This window comes from Chrysochloris asiatica, unplaced genomic scaffold, assembly GCF_000296735.1.
Source record: "Chrysochloris asiatica unplaced genomic scaffold, ChrAsi1.0 scaffold00002, whole genome shotgun sequence".
Taxonomy (NCBI): Eukaryota; Metazoa; Chordata; class Mammalia; order Afrosoricida; family Chrysochloridae; genus Chrysochloris; species Chrysochloris asiatica.
This window is the reverse complement of record NW_006408520.1, coordinates 12,704,082-12,717,909: the sequence shown is the minus strand read 5'-3', so window position 1 is coordinate 12,717,909 and position 13,828 is coordinate 12,704,082. Positions and strand designations below refer to the sequence as shown.

At 35.7% G+C, this 13,828-nt stretch overlaps 1 protein-coding gene across 1 annotated transcript in view; it reads right to left on the bottom strand.

Annotated features, from left to right (window-relative positions):
• Positions 1–623: 623 nt before the first annotated feature.
• DPYD (dihydropyrimidine dehydrogenase) overlaps positions 624–13,828 on the bottom strand; it is a 1,478,957-nt gene continuing 1,465,752 nt past the window's right edge. The window contains exons 26-27 of the mRNA XM_006831042.1: positions 8,010–8,150; positions 624–794 (exon numbers count right to left, since the gene is read on the bottom strand). Coding sequence (XP_006831105.1) covers positions 624–794; positions 8,010–8,150 — 312 coding nt within the window. The remainder of the gene's footprint in view (positions 795–8,009; positions 8,151–13,828) is intronic.

The following is a 13,828-nucleotide window of genomic DNA, read 5'->3' as shown; positions in this document are numbered from 1 at the left end:
TATCTAGCACACACAAAAAAGAAACTATTTTCACTAAGGGTCTTAATAAAGTTTTACAAACCTTTCTTTATTCTCTTTTTCTGCCATAGTAAATAACTGTTTGGTTTTCCTAATTTGTGTTTTATGGAGCTTTCTTCATTTGTGCTTCAGATGTGCTTCTTAGAAACATTGTTAAAACGAAATTTAATTTTCAATTATAAAATGCTTCCTGGGAAACATTTTCTTGTATGTCAAAGGGTACTTTGTTCCAAAATACTTAATTTGCCCTACAATTAGAAATCAAAGACAAAGCACAGCATAGAGCAGTTTGGAAATTTTTGTTGCATTAACTGCCACAGAACAATTAATATATTTCATAACGGACGACTGACCCTGAACATACAATTAACTGCTACACAATTACTTTACACCTATCCTCAGAAAAGAATGATTGCATTTTGTGATTATTAATTGAATGATCACTGACATGATGCACTTATTTATCTAGAAATGTATTTGGAAATTCTTTTTATTTATAAACTATATTTTATTTAATTAGAAAGTTGAAAATAATGATCACAATTAGAAAAGATCAGCATATGTCGGTGGCATCAAAGTTCACAGCAACTGTTTCACAAATCACCTTAACACTCCAGATTCACAGCTAAGGGTAAGCCTCTCTTTGGTTCATAAGGTGTTGTCCTGGAAACCATTTTGATGCAGTCGATAATAGGGCAGACACTGAGACATAGAGTACAGCCTGTACAAGTGTCAGTAACAGTGGGCAGGTGGGTTTCTGGATCAAATTGTATAGCCTGCAAACAGAAATAAAGAGCATTGATGTCACTGCCCACAAAGGTCAAGAATGCCCCCATTTAAGCATCAACATTTTTCTCTACCGCAGTACAGCCGCACTTCCAGACAACTACGCCCAGCAAGACGGTGCAACTATAGCAACAGTTGAGCTGCCAGAGTGGATGGGGGTGAGAGGGAAGGAGAAAAAGAGAGAGAAAAGAAATCCTTTTAAATTAAAGACATTAGAGGTGTTTTTTCTTAGTTGTGTGAGGAAAATATTTCACAACATAGTAATTCTCTAGTTTTCTTTGTTCTGAGCAGAGCTCGGGTCTCTCCAGTCTTATCAGGATGGGTTGTTTTCTACCTGAGGACAATGAAGGAACCATCTTTTACTGTTCTCCTCCTCCTGGGTCACACTCCTTGCTAGCAACAGTGGACGTGTCATCGAATTGGGCAAGGAATGCACTTGCTTGGATATCAAAACACGCATGAGGTTTTCAGAAAAAAGCAATAGAATAAATTTCGTTTAAGAGTGAGCTTTAACTGGTGAGGATTTTCACGCCCATTTCAGGCATTGTCCAGTCATGCAGTGGAAAAAAACACTGAACAGAGAACCCGGACACCTGGCCTCCTGACCAGGCCCTGACTCTACTTAGCTGGGAGAAGCTGGGCAAAGTCTCTAGTGCTGAAATTTTCATAATTTTTTTCTTAAAACAAAAATGATAATTCTTGATAATGTCTTTCTTTCTTTCCTTCCTTTCTTTCTCACTAAGTCAATTATGGTAGTGGTGGTGGTAACGGTGTGTTGTGAAGTTGGTGCTGACTTATGGTGAGCCTGTATAGTGTTTCTGAGGCTGTAAATCTTTACATGAGCAGGAGAAGTCTCATCTGCAAATTATAATAAGCAGCAGTACAAATATCTAGAGTAAAATTTAGGATTGATATTTTCCTTAAGAAACAACTCTTTTGAATAATTGTTTGTCTGTTAAAGAGGAATATTTCAAGAGTTGAGATAATAAAAGAAGTGTGATCTTTAAGGAAACGATCATTCTATTTGAACAAGAACTGCAGCTATCATAAACATTAAGAACATTTGTCCTCTGAAATAGCTGCCATGTTTAGTAAAACAACATCTCAGATTACTGTTTGGAGAGATAAAAAAATGATTTACTTTCCTCCTACACCCTTTATAAATAGAGATCCAACAAAATGATTGAACAAAACTGAAACAATACTATGTCTTATAAATTGTAACCTTTGAAAATTTGCAAAATAACGTGACATTCAGTTGAAGATTTTGGATAAATTTTTAGATAGAAGGATTAAGAAGGACTTTCCCATTTTTAAAATGAACAATCATGCTATTTTGCTTATTAGTAAAGTCATACAAATGCTAGAATTCCAAGGTGGGTGTAATAACTTCTAAGATTAAATAGTTTAGAATACTGATTAATATTAAGATTTTCATCATAGGACTTCTTGACTCAACTTTGATGATTAGAGGGAAAATGAGACTAAAGTGAATGTAACATGATTATCATTTTCAAAATAACTGCTAGAGATATTTTCCAGCTTAAAAAAAAAAAGAGATGTTCAATTGAATTTCAAATTAACTCAAGAGAAAGGTATTTTTATTTTTAAATTAAAATGTTTTTAGTACTTCTATTGGGTGTTAACTTACCAGTGGGTCCTCGGAAACCCTATACAGGGTGGAAATGAGTTGAACCAACTCAATAGCATTTAACAACAACATTAGGTGCTAAGATAGTATGCAGAATCCCATCATCAGCAACCTGGGATCTGTCTCCACATTGAATAGGTGAAGTAACTTGAGTGTTTTAGATGGTATATTTGATTTACTTAGAAAATGTCATTGGATCATTTCAAAAAAGGATCTTATTTAACTTTACTGGTGTGACATTGTAGGATAAGCACTGGGCAGCTAACCACAAGACTGCAGTTCAAACCCACCAGCTGCTCTTTGAAAACCCTATACAAGATCACTGTGAGTAAGAACTGACTCCATGGTACTTAACATCGTCAACAACAACAATTCTTCTATGTGGATTGTTAGGTTTAATTAATGAAAATACTTGTCTGTAGTTTGGGGCAATTTTAATGGGAACTTTTATTTTGCATTCTTCAAACTCCACATCAGGAAACAAACAAAACAGCTCTTACTTTACCTTGGTGCTGTAGGACAAGCACTCGACTACAAGGTTGGTTTGAACTGCAAGGCTGGTGGCTCAAACTCACCAGCCACTCCTTCGAAACACTATACAGGGTTGCTATGAGTCGGAACCGACTCAACGGACTTAACAACAATAACAACAACAAACAAGGGGAATTTATATTTAAAGACAACATTTATGATGATTGTATTTTGATTGTTTCTAAAATTCAACCAGTTCAAGGATGTAGTCAGGTCAAAATGATAAAAACAGCAGGTTGAAATAAAGAGAGAATAACTTAAGAATTGAATTATAAGTCTATTTAATGTCTTCACACAGCGAAATGTATAGAATGTGTTTTCAAGAAAATTGGAAAACCTGAAGACAATTCAGTCCCCGGTTTGTCCCTTCTTGCCCTTTGTAAACTTTTAGCAGCTAAGGTGTAAGGAGCTATGGGAAGAATCAGTGCCTCATTTTATGTGTAGGAATGCAACTTTTTGGCTTTTCCAGCAACAAAGGGATTCCTGAGATCAACTTGTGCAACTAGTTGATGAGAAAGTGCTGTTGTTTTTTCCCCTCTATAGAATAAGCCTAATAAATATCGAATGAAAGATTCAAGTTATTTCCAGGAAATAACACTAAGTTGGGGTTCTTTTTTTTCCCCCCTCTGTATTAAAGCATAATGCTTTCCAATTGTTCATGAATAAAAGGAGCTCTGGTGGCATTATGGTTAAGTGTTCAAATGCTAACCCAAAGGTTAGTGGTTAGAACTCACTCAGTGATCTGTGGGAGAAAAGCCTGGAGATATATTTTCATAAATATTGCTGTTGTTGCTAGCTGCCATTGAGTTAATTCTGACTCATAGTGGCCTTATGTACAACAGAACAAAATACTGCCTAATCCTATGCTATCCTCATAATTGTTATTAAGCTTGAGCCCATTGTTGCTGCCACTGTGCCAATTCATCTTATTGAAGGTCTTTCTATTTTATGGTGATTCTCCTCTACGACTAGCAGGTAGTGGTTCCTCCTGATAGTATGTCTGAAGTATGAGAGATGAAGTGTTGCCATCCTGGCTTCTAAGGAGTATTCTGGCTGTACTTCTTCCAACACAGATTTGTTTGTTTTTATAGCAATCTGTGGTACTTTCAATATTCTTATCCAACACCATAACTCAGATGCATTAATTCTTCTATTGTCTTCTTTATTCATTGTCCAATTTTCCCATGCATATGAAGCTACTGAAAACATCATGCCTTGGGCCAGGCATTCCAATCCTCAAATTGAAATCTTTGCTCTTGAACACTTCAAAGAGGTCTTGTGCGCAGATTTGCCTAATGCAATGTTTGATTTCTTGACTGCTGTTTCTACGAGTGTTGATAGCAGATTTAAGCCATTTTGCTTGGACTTCATTTTAAGTCTTTGACAACTTCAATCTTTTCTCCATTTATCACAATGTTATTTATTGTTCCAGTGGTGAGAATTTTTCTTTTCTTTACATTGAGGTGCAATCTGTGATTCAGGCTGTGGTCTGTGATCTGCATCAGTAAGTATTTTAAATCCTCTTCTCTTCTACCAAACGAGGTTTTATCATCTGAATATCACAAGTTGTTAATGAATCTTCTTCCAATCCTGATGCCATGTTCTTCCACATATAATCCAGATTATACGTGTATAGATTGAGTAAGTATGGTGAAAGAATACAACCCTGGCACACACATTTCCTTATTTTAAACCACTTCAGTATTCCCTTGTTATGTTTGAATAACTGCCTCTTGCTCTGTGTACAAGTTCCTCATGAGCACAAGTAAGTGTTTCAGAATACTCATTCTCCACAATACTGGCCATAGCTTGTCATGATCTACAATGTTGAAATACTTTACATAATCAATAAAGGACAGGTAAACATCTCTCTGGTATTCTGTGCTTTCAGCCAAGATCCATCTGACTTCAACAGTGGTATGCCTCATTTCATGTCCTTGACTGAATCTGACTTGAACCTCTGGCAGTTTTCTGTCAATGTACTGTTGCATCCATTTTTGAGTTATCTTCAGTAAATTTTTACTTGCATATTATATTAATGATATTGTTGAATGATTTCTGCATTCTGTTGGGTCACATATCATTGAAATGAGCACAGATATTTGAATCAGTTGTCCAGGTAGCAGTCATTCACATTTCTTGGTATAGTGAATGCCTCCAATGCTGCATCAGTTTATTGATAGAATTTGTATTCTATCAATTCCCAGAGCCTTGTTCTTTGCCAATGCCTTCAGTGCATCTTGGAGTTCTTTCTTCAGTGTTATTGGCTCTTGATAATATTCTATGTCTTGAAATGAATGAGCTTAAGCCATTTCTTTTTGATACAGTAATGCTGTGTATTCCTTCCTTCTTCCATTGATGCTTTATTCATCATTCAATATTCAGCAATTACAATCTTCCAATATTACATGTTGAGACTTGAGATTTTTTTCTTCAGTTCTTTCAGCTTGAGAAATTCTGTGTGTCTTCTTCCTTTTTGGTTTTCTAAATCTGGGTTTTTACACATTTCATCATCATACTTGACTTTGTTTTCTCGAGCTTCCCTTTGACATTTTCTATTCAGTGCTTTCATACCCTTTTCTTATATTTGCTTTAGCATCTCTATACTGGAAAGTAAGTTTCAGACATCCATTTTGGTCTTTTTCTTCTTTCTTATCTTCTTAATGACCTTTTGCTTTCTTCCTGTCTGTTGTTCTTGATGTCATTCCACAGCTCTCCTAGTCTTTGGTCTTTAGTGTCTAAAGTGTCCAGTCTGTTCTTAAGATGATCTCTTAAATCAGGTGAGGTATGTTCAAGCCAAATTTTGGCTCTTTTCCTCAGCTTTAGTCTGAACTTGCATATGAGCAATTGATAGTCTGTTCCCTTCTACAGTTGCCCCTGGCCTGATTTTGTCTGATGATATGCTTCATTCCCACCATCTCTTCCTATAGTTGTCAATTTGATTTCTAATTACTGCACCTGGTGATGTCCATGTTTATTGTTATCTTTTATGGTGCATTCAGTGAATAAGCCACTGGTCTTGCAAAATTCTATCCTGTGATCTCTAGCTTCATTTCTCTCACCAAGACCATATTTTCCAACTACTGATTCTTCCTCTTTGTTTCTTAACTAACACTGGCATTTCAATCACCAGTAATTGTCAATACATTGTGATTTAAAGTTTGATCAATTTCAGACTGATGAGTTTGGTAGAATACTTCAGTTTCATAATCATTGGCTTTAGTGATTGGTAAATGAACTTGAATAACAATGATATTAACTGGTCTTCCTGGTAGGCAAATGGATATTATCCTACCACATTATTATACTTCCAGATATATCTTTAAATGTTCTTTTTGATGATGAATGTGATGTCATTCATCTTCAATTTGTCATTCCCAGCATAGTAAACCATGACTGTCAGATTCAAATTTGCCACTAATCGTCCATTTCTACTGGCTAATGCCTTGTTGTTGTTGTTAGGTGCCATTGAGTCAGTACCAACTTATAGCAACCTTATGCATAGCAGAATGAAACACTGCCCAATCCTGGGCCAACCTCACTGTTGTTGCCATGCTTGAGCCCACTGATGCTGTCAGTTGGCCAATCCATCTCATTGGGGGTCTTCCTCTTTTTCTCTGACCCTCCACCCTACCAAACATGATATCCTTCTCCAGCGACTTGTACCTCCTGACAATATGTCTGAAGTATGAGAGATGAAGTTTGACCATCCTGGCCTCCAAGGAGCACTCTGGCTACTCTTCTTCCAACACAGATCTGTCGGTTCTTTTGGCAGCCCATGGCACTTTCAATATTCTCCATAACTCAAAAGCATCAATTCTTCTACCGTCTTCCTTATTCACTGTCCAGCTTTCACACGCATATGATGTTATTGAAAATACCATGGCTTGGGTCAGGCGCACCTTAGTCCTCAAGCTGACATCTTTGCTCTTCAACACTTTAAGGAGGTCTTGTGCAGCAGATTTGCCTAGTGCAATACGTCATTTGATTTCTTGACTGCTGCTTCTGTCAATGTTGATAGTTGATCCAAGAAGAATGAAGTCCTTGACAACGTCAATCTTTTCTCTGTTGGTAAGACTGTTGTTTATTGCCTTAATAAACACTAGGCTAATGCCTAAGATATTGATATTTATGCATTCTATTTCATTTTTGACAACTTCCAATTTTCCTAGATTCATATTTTGTACATTCTATGTTTTGCTTATTAATGGATGTTATTGTCTGCTTCTTCTCATTTTGAGTTGAGTCCCATCAGCAAATGAATGTCCCAAAAGCTTTTCTCAATTTACATCATCACTCTAGTTTGAGGAGGTAGCTCTTCCCCAGTCATATTTTGTCTGCCTTCTAATCTGAGGGACTCCTATTTCAGCACTATTCAGTATTCTGGTGCTAAATGAAAGTGTTGCCTTGCTGTTCATAAGGTTGTCCAGGGCTAAACATTCAGAGGTGGTCATTCTCTACTTCTTAGTCTGTCTTAGTCTCAAAGTTCAGCTGAAATCCTGTCTCCCATGGGTGTATCCTGCTGGTATTTAAAATACCAATGGTATAATTTCCAGGAGCCCAGTAATATGCAAGCCAAAGTATGACAACTGACAAATAAGTGGTAGCCATAAAGTTTACAGCCAGGAAAATCCTGTGAGGCAGTTATATTTTGTCACATGGAGTCGCTAACAGTAGAAAAATCAACCTGACAGCATTCAACAAATTTTTTTTATATACTTGTGTGCATTTGTCTTTTAGGTTGATTTTATGCACACAACTTTCTGAGTGATTAAATTCTATTAAAATAATACTGTACATTGAACAATGCCATAGTTAAGGCTTTCCTCAAAAGAAAGAAAGAAACCAAAATGTATTATAACACATTGTAAGATTGAGAGGATAGAAAGACATGCTACTGCTAAAAAAAAGTTTTTGACACATCTGACTTAAATCAAATCATTAGCAACACAAGATGCTTTCTGCCACAAAAGTACAACACATGCATCATGGATTCTTTGTGTTAATTACAGCAGATTCCTACCTGATAACCAGAGTCATTGCAGGTCATGTAGCATTTACCACAGTTGATACACATTTCTTCATCGATCATAGCCACAACGTGCTCTATGGTGCTAAGGTCACCAAAGGTCCCAATGTACTGTAGAGCTTTTCCAATTACATCCTAAAAGAGAAACATTGAATTATGTAGAGTTTTCTTTTTAAGACATTTCTAGATAATAGTTAATGTCACTCCAAGTTTTCCTGCTGTTTCAGAATGTTGCATTAGACTAACCTAGGAAGTTTAGATATTATAGTTCTCATAGATACATTTTCCCTGATTGTTGTAAGTATTTCTCTCTTCTGAAAGATGAGCAATATATATGCCTAGCTTAGAAATATAAAACTTAATTAACAACAATCAATAGGTGTTTTACTGGATAATCTAAACACAGTGTTTCTGTGGAGCAGAATGACACTCTTTTCAGTTGTCATGGCTATTTCTCAATCTGAAGGATCTTAAAGCAATGAAAAGTAATAAAGGGTAATACACTTATATTAGACAACTTGAGATTACTAGAAATGAGGCAGAAAAAGTATGAATGCTATGTATGTACTTATATCACTGTATTGGCATTCTAGATTTTACTTAGAAACATGCTCTGGTAGCACACTTACCTGTTATTAAAAAGTATATTTCATTACTAAAACTCCCTAATATATGTTAATTAATTAGGTTGATCTCATAATTAAATTAGATGCTCTTTTCACTTTTTAAGAAGTAGGATTTTCTTCATTCACCACTGAAGATTTTTCAGGCAGTTTACACATTGTTTTATTCTCTATATTAATTGGAAATGTGCTTAAATGTGAAGTACAGCTGATGTTTCATCAACAATAAGAAACACTTTGTTTCATAAAACAAAACAGAAGAATGTAACAATGTCAAATTAGCATGCTGTCAAGATGTTCCGCTTTTGTTTTTAACTTTTAAAAGGAGACTCTTTCGTTTGAATTCAAGGTCCATGTTCAAGGAGTTTTGATGCTTACTTAATGCCATCTTTCTATATTTTCTTTGGTAAATTATTTTCTGCTCTTCTTTTTATGACCTTGATTATTCTTCTTTACTTTATTATTTTTTTCTGTTTGATCCTTAAATAACAATGCACTCATCTCCACAAGCTTTCAAACTGAAAAGTTTACATTATTGTGCACAGTACATTTGTGCATTTCTCAGCGGGCAAGATGATAAAAGGGAAGCGCAACAACAACAAAGATGATAGAAAACTTGATATTGTTCCTCACTCTTTTCAGTGTGCTGAAGTATAATTTAAACTGCACTACAGTCTGTCTGCCGTAGGCACTTGATGTCCAAATCAACATCTCCAACCTGAATTGCCCAAACAAACTCAAGATCTACATTTATCAGGGGCATGATGGGCATTGTCACAAGAAATCGGAATCTCAAATTCACCACAGACTGAATTTATCATCAGCAGCACAAAATTGGCTCATCCTTCTGATTTCCTTAGTTTTACAAACAGAATTGCAGTTTTCAATCACTGGGGCTTGAAATTCCAGAGTCATGTTTCACTCCAACTTTTCTTTACTACAGTATTATATCTTTACCAAGACTTTGGATAGCTGTTACATCTTTATTCCAGATCTGCCACCATCTTGAACAATTACCAATTTATTTTCCATTATTTCTTATGGTTTTGCAAGGTCCTACTTGATGAATCTCATTCTCATCTCATTCTTCCTTTCCCAATCTACCCTATAAAATGTGGCCATCTGAACCTAGACACAAAGGCGCAGGCTGAATTTCCTGTCAACTTGATTCAAAAATCTATAGAAACAAATAGAGTCTAACCAGAGTGGCATTTAAGGTTTTCAACAAATATTTTTATTATCAATTTTATTGCTTATTTCCAATCACCTTGTGCTTCAGCTACACAGGACTTATGTTTTACAATGATTATTACACCTTTTAAATGACTTGTTAGGGGCCTAATTTTATGTTGTCTCCTCTGTCTAGAATGTTTCATATCTCTACTTAAAAAAAAAAAAAAAATCCTCTACAGTGTTCAAAGACATCTCAGATACTCCTCATTCTTCCTTCATGATGAATACCTAAGTTTTTCCTTTGGGTGAACATGCCTTTTTCTCTCTCCTTCCCTCCCTCTACCTTTTCTTCTCATCTTCTCTATAGCCACTCCCCAACTCTTTTACTCATTTATATTTTTATGACCTATGTATCATTTTAAGGAGTTATGGCAGATAGGGTTACAAGTCGGGCTGCTAACCTCAAGGTCAGTAGTTTAAAACTACCAGCTGGAGACATGAGGTTTTCTGCTCATGTTGTTGTTAAGTGCCGTTAAGTTGGTGACAACTCACAGCTTCCTTGTATAGGGTTTCCGATGCTTTAACTCTTTGCGGTAAGTAGAAAGCTTCCTCTTACTCCTATATTGTAGTTTTCCTATATTGTAGCTTCTCTAGCAGACCGAAATGTCGTTTGAACATCAAGGTTGGCACTTCAGACACACCATCAGAAATCTTATACAGTTTCTGAAGAGTAGCTGGTGAATTTGAACTGATGACCTTGTAGTTCAAATTGACCTTGTGGTCCAGTGTTGATCCGACGGCACTACACCAGGACTCCATATCTTTCATTGCTGTTGTGTGCAATCGAGTCGGTTCCAACTCACAGCATAGGATTTCCAGGAGCAGCTGGTGAGCTTGAATCGCAGACCTGGCAATTCAAACCGACTTTGTAGTCCAGCGCATTAACCCACAGAGCCACATCAGGACTCTTTCTTATAACTATATAAAGCACATATAGCATAATTATAGGAACATAGTTAAATGTGGCAACAGCTACCTGTTGATGTGTTGATGTACTGAGTGAGCATTGCTGTTGCTGTGAAGTACCATGGAGTTGATTCCTACTCATGGTGACCTTGTATAAGGTTTCCGAGGAGCAGCTGGTGGGTTTGAACTGCCGACTTTTTGGTTCAAACTGGCCTTATGGTCCAGTTCATTATCCCACAGCACCATACCAGGACTCCACATTTAGTAACTAGTAATATGACATTCAGAAGTGGATTTGAGTTATTTTTCAAATAAAAAATAATGATAATCAAAATGTGTTGATATTTTCTACTAATATTTAAGATATTAAATATATGAGATTGTCTAGAAAATGCTACTTATATGTGATATAAAAATATTTCTTCACTTTTGTAAATAAATCACTTACAATAGTTGCAGGTCTGAGTCAAATAATAAATTGACTTAAATCATCAGTCAGTATTCAAAAAGATGGTTAAACAGTAAACTCCCTATAGAGTCACAAAGCTTATAAGACTTATTCAAAAGAAGCAATGCTTAACTCTATGAAATTTTGTTGTATGAAGCAAATTCACATTCTGAGTCCATTAAAGATGCCTTTTGCTCCATGTTGGAAGTTGACTGTTTTCTTTTATTAAAATGTCATATTTTAATGGGAAACTAAATAAAACAAGGTACTTAAAACTTTTAGAAGTTATTAACATGTAGCATTTAAAAGTTTCTTCTCAGTCATCATAATTCTTTTAAAAATTGATTTTTTTTAAATCTGGAAGAGGATAAAAGAATGATAATGCCTTTAAATTATTTTAAGAAAACAATCAAAGAAAAAGAATTATAATTCTATGTGACTGAAAATGTAGACATTTGTTAAAAACCTAAAGCCTCTAGGTAGTATAGGAAGCTTAAGAATGCCTTTGAGAATATATACTGGAACTTGCAGCTACTTAATAGATGCATATAATCAGTAAAACACATATGGCTAGTCTAGTCCCTCTTGGACAAACATCTGTGGAGATTAAGGGAATTTATAGTCATTATTCCAAGCAAGGTATCAATACACATAGGTCAAAAAATCTGTAGTCATCTTGATCAGGGAAAATGCTTACGTGTGAAAGTGTGTGTGGAGAAAATGATGCAAAATACTTTAAATTTTATAGATGATGCATTTAATTTAAATGAAACTCTTTACCAAATTAATGTTGTGCAGTACTATTGCATTCTGAATTACATCTTGTTTTCACTAGATTACATGGTTGGGATAATCAAAAGTCATTTTTAAAGAGACTTTATTTCTTCTTGCTGTTGTTAGGTGTCATTGAGTTGGTTCCAATCCATAGCAACACTATGTACAATGGAACGAAATTATCACCTGGTCCTGTGCCATCCTCACAATCACTGCTCTGCTTGAGCCCACTGCTGCTGCCACTATGTCTTTCTATCTAGTTGGGTGCCTCCCTCTATTCTGATAACCTATACTTTCCCAAACATGATGTGCTTCTTCAGGGACCGGTCTCGCCTCATAATATTTCTAGCTGATATTAAAAGTTTAAAGACAAAGCATGAGGAAACAGAAGATCCCAATCACACTGCTAATGTATTATATTCAATATGAATTTGTGAGTTTTGATCTGTTTTTTCATACCTAAAGAATGCATTTTCAAATTGTAATTGTTACCAGACATATTAACTTCCTCTTTCCAGCTTCAAGTCTCCTCAACATTTGATTACTATACTTTCGACAATTCCTGTAAATAGTGCTTTCCAATGTCCAGGACCAAACAAAATGGCCATGGGAAATGTTTAAATCTTTAGATTACTTGAGTGTAGCTTTTCAATCTTCTTATTTGTACCATTACCAATATTACATGCCCTTATTTTATTACATTATGTTCACTACTTACCTAATAAACCTATCAAAATAGGAAATGAGATTAATTTGATTTGTTTTCATTGAATTTATGTTGACTCTTAATGAGTTCTTTCTTTACTAAATGCTCCCAAGTCAAAAGTTTAATGATCTTTTTGGAATTTCAAAGGGGTTATGTCTCCATTGTTCTGCTCTGTTTCTATTTTTTCTCCTCTCTCTATCAAATTCACCTTATCCTTCTTTAAAGAAATAAGGGACAATATTTATGTTTTCAGTATTATGTAAAGTAACCACATATAAAAATACTTAAAAATATAGCATGCAATTGATTTTTGATAGTCTACAAAATGCCCTCTGAGGTATGCAGTAAGAAGGAGGACTATATGGTTATGGAGGTCTTCAGTTAAAATTCAGTGATGCTGATACCAAGACTCAGCTTGTGTATGTGGAGGTGGGAGGGCAGGGAAACTATGATCCAGGAAAGAAGTAGTAGATTGGGAAGAAGGGCTTAGAGCAGTAAGTAAATTAAGAGAGAGAATAGCGGCAAATGAGAGTGTAGGAAATGAAATGAGTGAGGGAGAGTTAAGTGGGAGGGGAAGGGAAAGGAGCTTATTAGTGAAAGACAGATGGATGAAGTTCAAACGTGACCAAGGTTAGTTCATTACAGATGTGTGCCCAGATAATTGTATTATTTTAATTTGGGACAGGCTCACTAGCAACTTTTTGCCAGAAACATTGGATTTAAATTCATTTAAAGATGCTGAGTGATTTTTTTTTTTTTTTTTTACCATATCATGGTGTGGCACTGTAGGATAAGCACTGGACTGAAAATCTGGTTTGAACTGCAAGGTTGGTGGTTAAAGTCCACCAATTGCTCTTTAGAAACAATTAAGGGGTTGCTATGAGTTGGAACTGTCTCAATAGCACTTAATAACAACAACAAAATCTATCTTAGACTTCAACTATCAAATATATTTTTCCTACTTGCAGTACCCACCACTTGTCTGTCAGTTTGTGGTACTGTGGTGGCTTGTGAGTTGCTGCGATTCTGAAAGCTATGCCACTGGTATTTTAAATGCCAGCAGGATTACCCAAGGTGGACAGATTTCAGATGAGCTTCCATACAAAGAAAGACTAGGAAGAAG